This window comes from Xyrauchen texanus, unplaced genomic scaffold (genome assembly GCF_025860055.1).
Source record: "Xyrauchen texanus isolate HMW12.3.18 unplaced genomic scaffold, RBS_HiC_50CHRs HiC_scaffold_588, whole genome shotgun sequence".
Classification (NCBI taxonomy): domain Eukaryota; kingdom Metazoa; phylum Chordata; class Actinopteri; order Cypriniformes; family Catostomidae; genus Xyrauchen; species Xyrauchen texanus.
In genome coordinates, this window is record NW_026266564.1 from 10,851 (window position 1) to 25,000 (window position 14,150).

At 34.3% G+C, this 14,150-nt stretch overlaps 1 protein-coding gene and 1 long non-coding RNA gene across 3 annotated transcripts; one reads left to right on the top strand and one right to left on the bottom strand.

The window, feature by feature from the left end:
• Positions 1-1,164: 1,164 nt before the first annotated feature.
• LOC127642390 (uncharacterized) lies at positions 1,165-4,051 on the top strand. Its single transcript, XR_007970348.1, has 3 exons — positions 1,165-1,283; positions 1,515-1,655; positions 1,871-4,051. It is a non-coding gene; the product is annotated as an uncharacterized LOC127642390 (long non-coding RNA).
• A 619-nt stretch (positions 4,052-4,670) lies between these two features.
• On the bottom strand, positions 4,671-10,929 carry LOC127642388 (uncharacterized). 2 transcript variants are annotated; one of them, XM_052125002.1, is made up of 5 exons: positions 10,874-10,929; positions 10,435-10,797; positions 7,316-7,624; positions 6,675-6,911; positions 4,671-6,192 (listed from the first exon to the last, which is right to left on the bottom strand). In XM_052125002.1, the coding sequence occupies exons 2-5, from the start codon at positions 10,673-10,675 to the stop codon at positions 6,011-6,013; spliced, it is 969 nt and encodes a 322-aa protein (XP_051980962.1). In that variant the 5' UTR covers positions 10,676-10,797; positions 10,874-10,929; the 3' UTR covers positions 4,671-6,010. The 2 variants fall into 2 exon arrangements, with proteins under 2 accessions (XP_051980962.1, XP_051980963.1); XM_052125003.1 differs by lacking the exons at positions 10,435-10,797; positions 10,874-10,929 and adding an exon at positions 7,741-8,305.
• Between the last annotated feature and the right edge of the window lie 3,221 nt (positions 10,930-14,150).

Consider the following 14,150-nt stretch of genomic DNA (forward strand, 5'->3'; position numbering starts at 1 on the left):
ACAATGCTTGCATAAAATACAGCATCAGCATCAGAATATAAGCTCCAGGTGACAGTAAATAAGACAGGAATATATTAGTATTGTATACAACAAATCCTCAAAGTAATAATAATACTGTATCATATTATAATGACAAACTGGACAACAATACATAATTGTTGGGTTATAAAATTAATAAATAACAACTGAATTCCAAAATGTTACTGGGTGAAGTTGTAGGTTTTGCACATAAAAGAAAAACATTTTTTTTGTCAAAATATATGTAGGTAAATATTGTTTTTTTTATCACTGTATTGTGGAAAAACTGGAAACATGCATTAATTATCTTTAACAAGATTTTTATTTCATTAAACATTTTGAATGCACTTGACTACAATGGCTGATAGGATGAATTTAAAATTAGGATTTAAAATACATTTGATGTAATTTTTTAAGCAAACATTTTCAAATTGGGGCCCTGGCATGGTTGGATGCTTGGGGCCTCAGAAATCGTAAACCCGCCCGTGTGTGTGTGTGTGTGTGTGTGTGTGTGTGTGTGTGTGTGTGTGTGTGTGTGTGTGTGTAGGTTAGAAACTGGTAATAAAGGGTATTATGCAATAACGTGGTTTATACGAATTTCCCATAATTCAAATTGTTTAATAAAGTTATTTATTTAAATGCAGAGTTTTGGTGAGGGTTATGGATATAATCTATAGTTCAAACAGAATAAAATCATTATGTTGATGGAGAGTCCTCATAGGATGCACGTGTGTGTGGAGAGAGAGAGAGAGAGAGTAGAGAGGAGTAGTATGCAATAACAAGTGGTATTATAACAGAAATTTCCCATAATTACAAATTGTTTAGATAAATTATTTATTTATTTTAAAATGCAGAAAGTTTTTGGTGAGGGTTATGGGATCAGAATCTATAGCTCTCATACAGTATAAAAATCATTATGTTGACTGGAGAGTTCCTCATAAGGATAGCCATTCACCCCACACTTGTTGGTTGTGTGTGTAGTTAGCCAGAGAGAGAGAGAGCTAGAGTGCAGTCCAGTCATTGTCTTTCAGACTGTTACACTAATCATATTCTAATTAAACATAAACTTACTCCACTAAACTACTGAGAATGTACATTGTACACTTGTAGCTGTCAGATAAAGCAGTTTTAATGAAAGATTAAGATATTCTGACAAGTTGAAGAATATTTTTTTCTTTTAGATTTGAAATTTACAAGTATTTTTATCTTTTCTTAACTTCTTAGATCCCCAAGAAGGTGAAAATACAGTTTATGCAGAAGTTACGGTAAGCTTCATATTAAGATTTATTATTATTCCTGTAAAATGCTGTCTATTCCTATTAAACAAGTTAGCAGCATTTCTTACATTTATAGATCGTATGTAAGTATATTGAAAATTAGATCTAGCCTAGGTGAAAACGGAGTATACGTAAATATAAAGAGCATGAACACTGAAATGTAATTTCAGCCCAAAGGGCTAAGAAGCATTCATGACACTTTGATTGGACCTTCTGCAGGAGGACTACAAGACACAAAAGCCACAGGAGATGCTGCAGAAATCAGAAAATCCTAAAACTGTGTACGATACTGCAGGAGCGCAGCCATGTGTTACTTTGGAAACCAACCTGACCACACCCAATCCTGACTCTATGAATCAGGTAAAAACTTATTTGACAATTACTGTTAAATAAATACCTTTAAAGACCATCATAAGTGAAAACCATTCATATGATAAAGTTCTAAAATGTGACTTCCAATGGTACAAATCACACACCAGGACACAGTAAATGCTGCATCTTAGAGGTATCAGGTAACATATCAGTTAAAATCAATCACAGTAACATTGTTAAAATATAGTTTCTCTTCATTTCAGAAGAGCGACCCAGACAAACCAGTCACTGTCTACTGTGCCATTCAAAAGCACTCAAAACCCTTGATGTCTGAAACTGATAACACCATTTATGCAGTTGTCAGCAAACCCTCAGCCTGCTTTGAATCGGCACACTAACTGAATTGAAATGCATTAAAAGCATCATCAGTACAGTATATACTATGATGTCGATATGGGAAACTACTGTAACTTCTTTAGGATTTCAATAATAACTGTGCAGTGTGTGATTTGCACTGACAGGGTGATTTTTTTGGTCTGTCTGTCTGAATATATTTCTAGTTAAATGCCTTTTCTATTGTTTGAATAATACAGAAATTAATGAATTTATTGAAATTGTATAATTACTGAAGATTTGTGACTCAGAGGAATGTGATTTCATTAGAGATTTCCATTGATGATTCCTCACAACCCTTGAGGTCAAACTTTAAAACCACTTCCTGGAAAGTGTGTGTGTTGGTCTGTAACAGTCTAGTCAAAGGGGGTGTTGGGGGTGTTTGTTTGGCAAAAGATGGATCCCTTTGAAACGTTTTTAGAACATCGGTACTAAAAATAAGGGGTTCAGGCCTTCTATTGTCCATCACTATATGGGATCTATTTGTCTTGAGTAAATGTTATTCTGTTGTACTTTCTCACTTGTAAGTTGCTTTGAATAAAATGCATAAACCTGCACTGTAAAAAAAAATCTGTAATTTTAGCAGTAAAAGACTGTAAAAATGCGACAGAAATAAATGTTAATTGATGAACGAATATTAACTGTTAAAATATATATATAAATGTTACTGTATATTTTAAAGACAATAAATTATTTTGTACAATAAAATGTTGTAAAAATTTTAGATGTAAAAAGTATAATTTTCCTGTATAATTAATGGTTTATACAGTAAATTATTGTTAAAATGACAGTAAAAACAATAATCGGGCATTCCCACAATTCTCTGCACGACCCATCATATTTAATTATATGTTATGGGAATAGTTGTTTCTTCATATTTCTAATATCAGTTATGTACATTGGGGTGCTGTGTTTTATATTTAATGTAGTTTAGTTCATGTTTACTGCATAATTTATATTACACATGTTCCCCGGATGGTGTTTAGTGTTTGTGTGAGTGACGCTGAACACTGTCTCTACATGTTTATTGGTCATTGCTCCTGGAATTTTTATGTGATTAACAATATCTTATAAAGTAAAAAGCAGATTTTTAAGGTTAATATCTAGTTTATGATGTTCTTTTAGCAGTTAAATAACAGATTTTTATTTATTTTTTTCTTTATAGTGCCATCGTGGTCATATAAATTACAACAGTTTTAAATTGTAAAATGTACAGGTTGTTCTATAAATTTATTAAAAATGTTTTTGTATTTTGACAATTTTTCTGGCAACCACAGCTTCCAGTTTTTTTTTTTTTTTTTGTAAAAACAGGATTATTTACAGTGAGTATAACCTGTATTAACTGATTCGATTGTTTTATCTGTATCTGTTATTTTCTTTCTCAGTTTGTTCTGTTTCTCTGTTTCTTGAGTTTGTATTCATCTTTTGAACCTCTTGAGTGTTTAACCTGTTTAACTGTTTAATGCCCTGTGAACATGTTTATTAAATAAAACATTCGATTTCAGTTTGTTTCTCACCAAATCTTACTGCATTCATTCATAACAATCACGAGTCTCATGAAATAATTTATTAGACTTCTGAATTATACTTTTGTGTTCTTTTGAAGTTTGAAGAGGTCGTCACCATAAACTGCCATTGAATGACATCACTGAGCAAAATATTTCTCCCTTTGTGTTAAAGTCATAAAGGGTTATAACAACACATGGGTGAGTAAACAATGACTGAATTTTCATTTTTTTTTTGGTGAATTAATCCTTTAATAACATTTACAAATATATTTTTTTATTGTAATCAATATTATGCCACAAATGCCATCGGTTGAGATTAAATTGTCTTGAACCTGGAATATTCTTTTAAAGGGGTCATGACATGAGAAACCAAATTTGCCTTGATCTTTTGGTATATAAGAGGTCTTTGTATCATTAAAACGTCCTGCAAGTTTAATATTTTAAGACGTCCTCCCCATTCTAAACGAATCATTTATTTAATCAAGCTCAAAATACAGCTCGTTCTGGATTCATGGTTAGAAGTGACGTGTCGGTTAGAAGTGACGTAACAGCGTTTGCATATGACCGCCTCCAGCACAAGATAACTACGCTTTAAGCGCAAGACAACTACGCTCATTTCAGTATCGCCGTGCACCTCACAAGTGTTCAGTCGATGGACAGCGAGCTCTGACAGAGACTACTTGTGCACAGGAAAATTACGATGCCACACAGATGTGCTGTTCCTGGCTGTGGTCAAACAAAACCTCTGAATAAGCTGCCGAAAGATCCAGACGTCAGGGAAAAATGGATGCAGTTTATTTTTTGCGGACGTCCCAGTCACGGCAGTGTTAACTTAAGCGTTTGTTCTGTACATTTTAAGGATGACTGTTTTGAGAACAAATCTCAATATGATGCTGGCTTTGCCAGAAAACTGTTGCTCAAAGATAAGTCCGTGCCGACTATTCTGGGAACAACGACGACGCAAACTGTAAGTAATCTATTTTAAACTTTAAACTACTTTTTAAAGCGCAATTTCATTCATTATGAATAATCACAGTGTTTTTACTTAGTTTACTTGCATATTGTTCTGGCTGGGGCGTCAATAATTGATACATAGGCACTGACGTTAGCCAATCATAACACTGGGCGTTAACACTGAAGTCTTAAATGGAAAACGCCCCAAAACAGACTGTTTGAATCAGAGGATGAGAAACAGGGTGGGAAAAGGTCATAAATCACTAGATTTTAAAAGTTTTTCTTAAAAAAAATATATTAATACTATAATTGCACCTAAGGGAACATAATAATACAATAAAAAAAACCATGTCATGACCCCTTTAACTCACTGTACCCAACCACACGAACAGCCTTCCAATACTGTTCAGTCATTTTTAACCAAAATCACTGTTTCCTTTATCTGAGCTGTACAAAACTTTGTGACTTTTCCTCCACTTGCCATCTGAACACACACACTTATCGAATCAAGTCCTTATTTTGTGATTAAGTGATTGTAAAAAAAAGTATAACAATACATTTTAGAAAATAAATGGAAAAAACTAAGAAAACTTATTTTTAATTTATCTTATTTGTCAAATACAATATAGAATTCAGCCACAATACAGCACACACACATACAAACACACACACACACACACACACACACACACACACACACACACACACACACACACACACATACAAACACACACACACACACACACACACACACACACACACACACACACACACACACACACACATACAAACACACACACACACACACACACACATACAAACACACACACACACACACACACATACAAACACACACACACACACACACACACACACATACAAACACACACACACACACACACACACACACACATACAGAAATAAATGGTTAAGACTAACACAGCCAGAAGGCAGAACAACAACAACAATAACAACAACACACACACACACACACACACACACACACACACACACAGAACAAAGAACAAGGTTAATCTTCTGTTTTATAATAATTTACTAATTTCATTTTCACAGTGCATTACTGTTTTTTCTGTTTATAATTGATCATTTTCATGACATTATTATTATTATTGTTGATTATTCTGTGTCAGTCTGTTTGTAACACAAGGTCAAGTTTGACTGTAATCATAATGTAACATTCTTGCAACAACTGACACTTAAAAAAAGCTAAACATTGACAAATAATAGATTGATGATGTCATAATATATATCTGAATGTGCAACTTGATCAAAATTGTAATTACACTGCAACATTATTGTCCTAACATGATTTTCAAGTCATGTTATTTTTCTTTCTTTTCACCAGATGGCAGCAATCTTCCCCCAATACATGACATCTTTGATTTGTTTCAACTTATACAAGTTCAGGTTTTTACTATGTAGTGAAGTAACATAAATGTTCTTATTTGCATATGCAAATGAATGGTGACATCACTAAATTTCAAGTACATGTAAGATTCTCACTGGAAAGGTGTAACTTGAGTGTAGCTACTCAGAATGAATTGTAGAAGTCATATCAATGCTTATGACTGTGTGTTTAGATGATCTTCTTTGTTTCTCTCTGATGTGAACGGTGATGACTGCAGATATCATGAGCAGAAGAGATACAGAATACAGCACTGTCTTCAGCAGACACAGAGACACACCATCATCAGGGGGAGACGCTGCATCTAAAACATGCACAATAATATTTGTAAACGTGTTATTTATAAAAGACGTTGAATGACTGGGGTTATTAAACGACAGCAACAACTGGTTTCTTTCAGAGTTTGGTTTATTTATTTATAGGAAAATCTAAATCCTAAAGGAATGTGTATAGTATTGCTAAAGTAATTTATATCTTAATTTATATAATAATATTTCATAATTCAGAACATAAACCAAAGCCCATCATTTGCAACCATTCAAAGAAGATCCTAATGTATAAACTTATTCTGAAAACAATAAACTGAAAAACTGGAATTAAAGTCAAAATTAAAGAGTTCAGATTAAAATATTCAGCATTTATTTCTAATCCTGTGGGATCTTAATTGATTATTAGAAAAACAGCATGAGCGTGTGTAAATAATGACAGAATTTTCATTTTGTGGGTGAACTATCCTTTCAAACTCTGGTATTAGAAAGGTTTGTTTGAATGATGGGATGTGCACACCTTTATTAATAGTGCAAAATTCATGAATCTCCTTTGTAACATTCATCCAACTGACGGGGTTGCTATGGTTACAGATGATAAAGTCACCACTGCAATACAAGCTTAGAGTGTAGTTTCCAGATGATCTCACTTCCTCTTGAAAACAGCTGCTATTGTAAGTGGAGCTGATTGTAAAATGATGTCCTTTACATGTAAAGCTACAGATGTTTACAGATAGGACAGGAGCTTCCACTGGATCTGAAACACACATGAATAAAGACTTTAAGACCAGATTTTGCAACATAGATTCAGTGGTGCTACAGTATTTATTATTTAGAAAAGGTATCAATCAAAACCATGTGTATAAACCAGACCAAACTTACATGTATTTCATTAAAGGGCCGTAAAGACATTGATATATTAATTCAGATTAGTGGTCAATAAATTTGGGTTTTTCAGTCAGCAAATACTTAAACTTTGACGGTTGGTCCCTCAGTCTTCAATACTGGATTACATCCTTGTTTTGTACAAATGTTACTATGAAACTCATCATACTAAAATACATGTTGTAGTTTATTAAAGTTATACAGTAGATGAACTCATTATGAACAAAAATGTTTTAATCTTGTCATAGCTACTTTAAAAATGAGAGTCACACTTACCCATAACAGATACTCTGTGTTTCGCCACAATTATGTTGAATTCTCCACTTGCACTGGCTGTGTAAACTCCACTGTCTGTCTTCTGCATGTTCTTCAATGTCAGAGAAAACGTTTCAGTATTGAAATCCGCTCTGTTCTTGTAGGAAGGGTGAAGTCTTGCTGTTTTAGTTGCACTTATATATCTGAATATATTCTCTGATTTCTCATTCATCCAGACTAAATCATCAAACTCTGGTAGTTCATGTGTCTGTATATCCAGTGTAACAGATCCTCCTGTCTGCACAAACAGTGTGTCTTCAGAGCTGGACACTTTAAAGACAAAGAGAGTAAAAGAAAAAAACATTACATTGACTTCACTTATTTTAATACTAAACATATTTACACAGCAACATCTTTTAATTACTTTCACTTTACAAACACTCTACCTTTTAAAGATGTGACAAATGTCATCATTATAAAAGTTTGCAGCAGAGACATCTTCACTTTCCTTACAGCCTGAGAGCTTGGAGAGTGTTTTATTTTATTTTTCTATATTTTTTTCAGATGTAACTTCCTTTTTAAAATTTCAGCAGTGTTTTGTCACACCGCACTGGGGCCCAGTGTGAGAGGGGTGCCCCGACGGCCGGCCGATAGGGTACGATTGAAACGACATGGGTCAGACGGGCCTTGTCATGGGGCTCATGGGGTACTTTTTTACTCTCACTCAAATACATTTCTAATATTTTTTTTTTTAACTTTTATTTCTTTACAAGTGTCAGCGTTTCCTTCGTTTAATTGTAGTTCATGTGTAATCTATTGAGAGATTATTGAATGAGTCTTTTACAACAGCTGAAGTTCACACAGACTGTCACTCAAGCCGAGTCCATCACTGCTGCAACATCAAGCTCTTCCAAGTGAAACACTTCTTTGAATAAAATGCATAAACCTCCACTGTAAAACAATGTCTGTAATTTTAACAGTAAAAGACTGTAAAAATGCTACAGAATTCAAATGTTAATTGATCAACAAATATTAACTGTAAAATATACAGTAATATTTTTTATATATTTTAAGACAATACATTATTTTGTACAAAAATATGATAATAAAAAGTATAATTTTCCTGTATAATTAATGGAAATTTTTAACATTGTTTAAAAAGAGAGTAAATGTACTTTATACAGTAAATTATTGTTAAAATGACAGTAAAAACAATAATCGGGCATTCCCACAATTCCCTGCATGACCCATCATATTTAATTATATGTTATGGGAATAGTTATGTTTCTTCTTATTTCTAATATCAGTTATGTACATTGGGGTGTTGTGTTTTATATTTAATGTAGTTTAGTTCATGTTTACTGCATAATTTATATTACACATGTGTTCCCCGGATGGTGTTTAGTGTTTGTGTGAGTGACGCTGAACACTGTCTCTACATGTTTATTGGTCATTTCTCCTGGAAGAGACACTGTTGTTCAACTTCATGTCATCATGTGCTCTTCTGTCATATTTACTGTGATTAACAAATACCTTATAAAGTAAAAAGCAGATTTTTACAGTTTCAGAAGGTTAATATCAAGTTCATGAAGTTTTTTTTGGGGGTTGCTCTGCCATTCGCGTGATTGCCAACTGAAGCGTGAACAGACATTATTTCTACAGATGCAGAACAAATAAATATTGTATTTATTTGTGTTACTTTAGTATCTTTAAACTGTAATACAAGCTGGGTAACATTTCTCATCTGACCAAATTATCATAGCCTACATGTTATAACAAAATATTTAAATCATCCACAGAATTACTGTGTGCAGTCTCTTGAGTTAAAATAATATAACCTCAGTGAATAAATAATTTTTCATATGATAAGATTTGGTGAGAAACAAACCTAAAATTGAATTGCTTGAAAATGCTTTTTGTCTTCCAGGTTTTAAGACTACATCAGAAGGTCTCCTTCAAGGTTAGCTCAAAAGGTGAAATGCAGCAGGATTATGACCAGGATAAAAGAGGTCGCTCTGTTTGAATGCATGGAGGAGGTGCTTCTGAATAAATTGATGTATTGACGTATAGATGTATTGACAACCATAATCAGTACATACGTTCTTAATCAGATAAACCACCAACTTAATGCATCACATGACTGATAAGTTGAGGGACTGTTCTATGACCACCATAGAAACCTGTTTGAATGGATGTGAATGGAGGAGGTGCTTCTGAATAAATTTATTTTGAAAGCTAATATTGATCAATGTGTCCGTGTAATTTGTTACTTGCCTGTTTTAAGGATTTTCATCCTCATTATTTATCCTCCTTTTAAAATAAACCTTGTAAAAAATCTCAAAGTTACTTCTCAATTGAATTAATCTTAGGTAGTTGTATTTTGAATGCGTTTACATGTGCCTTTCCTACTATTTACATTTATGCATTTGGCAGACGCTTTTATCCAAAGCGACTTACAGTGCAATTATTACAGGGACAATCCCCCCAGAGCAACCTGGAGTTAAGTGCCTTGCTCAAGGGCACAATGGTGGTGGCCGTGGGTTTCGAACCACCGACCTTCTGATTAACAGCCCTGTGCTTTAGCCACTACGCCACCACCACTCTGTCATAAATATTTATATACTGTATACATTCATCACTGACAACTTATAGTTCATGTGTCTCCATGCAGTACAGTTCCCTGACATGATTTCTGTGGGTTGGCAGCAACAGCAATTACAGCATAATTTCCAATATGCACTAAAGTTTAAACTGATGTGATGTGCAGATGTGCTGACAACCATAATCAGTACATACATTCTTAATCAGATAAACCACCAACTTAATCACATGACTGAACTGTTCTATGACCACCATAGAAACCTCCATTATTCCTCACTATAACCAACTCTATCCAATCCAGACCCATGGCCCATCCCCAACAATACTATAAAGCTGGTTTTGTTGCTCAGAGCTGTGGATGGTGGGCAGATCAGTGTGATACTGTCTGCAGTAGCTCTGAGCTTCTGTCCAGTTTTTCCAAACATTTACCATGTTGTATCCAGTGCTTTCTATAAACAGATGCACAAAAAGAATCAGTCCGCAGCTTTTCTTTTTCAGCTAAACTAAATATTCAAACAGATCACCAACTGAATACTCACCATTGTAGCACACAAAGTATAGATCCGTTGAGCACGGGCGATTGAACCAAAATCCATAGGCAAAATAGACGCATTCTCCTTCACCATCAGGATTCCCTGGTTTCCAGCCGCTGTACTGTGTGAGAGTATTGTCTCCCATAGACCAACCCCAGCGACTCTGTGTCCCCCTCTTCAGTCCAATCCACACTGATCCACTGTAACCAGCATCCACTGTTTTTACCAGCCTGCTCACATCATTCATGTTGTCTGCAGTAGCCAGATCAGTGTACCTCGATCTGCAGTAACTCTGAGCATCATTCCAATTCTTTCTCTCATTTATATAGTGATACTGTCGTGAAAGACCAGAACTGCTCCAGAAGTGCCCTGTTGAAATGAGGTTAATGTTTAAATATTGGCATATGCACACATATGTAAACAGATTAGAAATGATGATACAAACCTGAAAGCAGAAAAAGGACTAACACACATTACATAATTATAAACACAGCTCACTACATGCATAAATAAGTACATATGAGAAACAGGAAGATGATAAAGCATATTTTTTTTTGTCCTTTTGTTGCCTTCCTGTTCTTTAGCCAGAAACTCAAAAGATTTCCTGTAACAATATTTTAGTTATTCGACACTATCAAAAGCACATGTAACAACTTGTCTTCAACATTCACTTACTACAGCAGCTATTTTCAATAATTGTAATTATGATGTGAAACTGATACAGTAAATAAATGTAAGTTTTTAATTAACTGTAACACATCCACAAATTCTTAGGCTTTAGAAGTGTTAACCGTGTGAGAATGTGTATTCATCAACCTGTTACATGTCCAACATAATCACACAGGCTCATTGAACCAAGTTTAAACTTGTTTTGCTGACATTTCAGGAAAGAAAACTCATAATTTCTTCACTGTAAAACATAGATATTCATTTTAATATCTTTTATTAACATTAGCAGACATTATTACCAGAGGTGGGGGACTCGAGTCACATGACTTGACTCGAGTCTGACTCCAGTCACAATTTTCAGGACTTGTGACTTGCTTGATTAAAGTACGAAAATGACTTGACTTGACTTTGACTTGAGAACAAGTTACTTGAGACTTGACTTGACTTGAAGTGGAAGACTCGACAATGACTTGAACTTATAATAAACAAACAGCAATACAATTAATTAAAATATATATATATTGTGACGTCAGCATCACTATCGGCATCTGTGCCTTTAACGCTGCTCAATTCAAACCGCGCCAAACATGGCAGACAGTAGTCGAGCTCCACAAATGGCCTCGTTTGGCTATACAGACTTTGAACTGGACCGTGCCTATAAAAAAAGATTTGCCAGTTGCAAAATATGCAAGGCACGAATATCCAACACGACAACCACAACGTCAAATTTCGTTCGACATATCAAGAAGAACCACAAGGAAAGGTAAGAAAGTAATCTCTTTATAGTCAGTTTCACTAAGATCTACGTTATAACGATTACTAATGTAATGAATTAATCTTTTCTGTTTGTCATAATTTGGCCTTGATGGCATATTGTTTTTTTCTTATTAGAAATGTGACCATGGCATTATCTTTATACTGTTACGTCTCGTAAATAGATGTAACTTATTGGGGAGTTTGACTATAATAGTGGCGTAGCCTGAATTTTTTAATGTTGATTGGCATCTTAAAATGAGCGGGCAGCTCAATATTACATGTAGGTTATAATGTATGTATTAAATGTGCGCATTTTCAAGTTTGTGGACTGCGTGTGGAAACTATAAAGCATTGCGCATAACGTTACTGCATGACAGGCTAACATGGAGGCGCCGATGTGATCACTAGCACGCACCTAAACATTTCTAGGGTTGCCAACCGTTCCGTATAATACGGAATCGTTCCGTATTTGACACATAAAAGTCTTGTTCCATATTGAACTGATACGGAACGCACTTTGTTCCGTATTTTTGAGTATCAATTCAGTGCAAATCCATGACAGACACATAGCTTCTATTCTAATATATATGTCAGACAGACTATGATGAATGAACGAAGACTTGCTTTAATGCAAAATTCGGGGACTTGAGCTCCCTTGGCGGGCTCTGACCCGCCAGCGCCATTGGATGTGCAGTTGCCGCAGCACAGCCTATGAGCGAGCCAGACGGCATAGATATATGCAGCATAGATATATACACGGCTGTGCAGCTGCAAATGCGTTTTACATATAGGCTTCAGTAAATCGAGGAAAAGGAGTTTCCGAAGACATTTGTTGGCTATGATAAGAAAAACTACTAAATTAAAAAAATATATTTTTTTGCACTTGAAAGAACATTCTAGAAGTCTAATTCTATTGAATACGTTCGCACAATGCTACAGAAAACTGTTGTGGTTGGCAACCCTATGTTTAACGTTACACCTGGCCACTTCATGCGTTTTCTCAGATCGGATAGCTGATTCTGATTTATCAAAACGATTCCATTTACACTTGGTCACATAAATGTGGTTTTTCAAATTGATTTTCCTTAAATGACATTATTTTTAAAAATGTAAAGAATGTTTGTGCATACGAAAATAAATTTGTTTTAATGTTTACAGGTAATGTTAATGTCTGAACGTTTTGTGTAAACAACACAATTTAATTGTATTTTCAGATATTAATGTAGCACAGATATGCATATGATTAATATGTAGCAAATGTATAATAAATAAGATACATAATATATGTATACAAGTTCATCTTTTCTGTGCAAAAATAAATATGTATCGAAAAAATTTACCTCTTCATTTTAGTAGTGTGACTTGACTTTACTTGAAACTTATCAGGACTTGACTTGACTTGCTTAGGGTGAACCCTTGACTTGACTTGACTTGCTTGATTTATCTGAACTGCGACTTGAGACTTGACTCGAGACTTGATGGTTAAGACTTGAGACTTGCTTGGACTTGACCATGTGTGACTTGTCCCCACCTCTGATTATTACATTCTATAAAGCTTAAAAGATTAGTAAAACTGTAGGGCTGACTATTTCCACCATTGAAATCTGCTGCTCGAAAGAACCCGGAAGCGCGTTCTTGCTGTGTGACGTCAGAGTAATTTCATCTATAAAAATGTTCAGGTCCTACTGTGGTGAAGGCTGGCATACTGGGGTAACAGGTGAAAAACTATAGCAAAGGCACTAGCGTGTTAGCATTAGCCTATGCAAAAATTACAAATTACACAATCTATTGCAAATATCTTTCAATCATCATAGAGTTGTTTTAACAGATTCTTTTACTGATTCATAGAATGAAGCAGAAAGTATAATATTTCTAGAATTTGCTGCTCGAGTCCAGTGCCAGATCCAGAACTAATCAATAAACTTATGCAAATAACATCCCTTGGGAAATATTGACAAACAATACATTTTCATAGTCATCTATATAATCATGACATCTGTCATCAGACTAAAAAATGTTTTGTAGTTTTTGTTTTATTTATTTTTTTTTATCAGTTTTTACATTTATTGCTTGCTTTTATTATATTGTCTTTCTACAGCTTTTTTTTTTTAATATACTTAACATATTTTAATACTTATGTCAAGATTTTTAAAGTATGTGTATTTTTTTTTTATAAGGGTTGCAATTGTGTTGGCAAATGACATCGGAGTATCTGTTTTCATTGACCTGAATAAATCTATTTTTTTCTACACTTGATTTTTTTGCCACTTATTTAATAAAATCTGAAAAATATTATA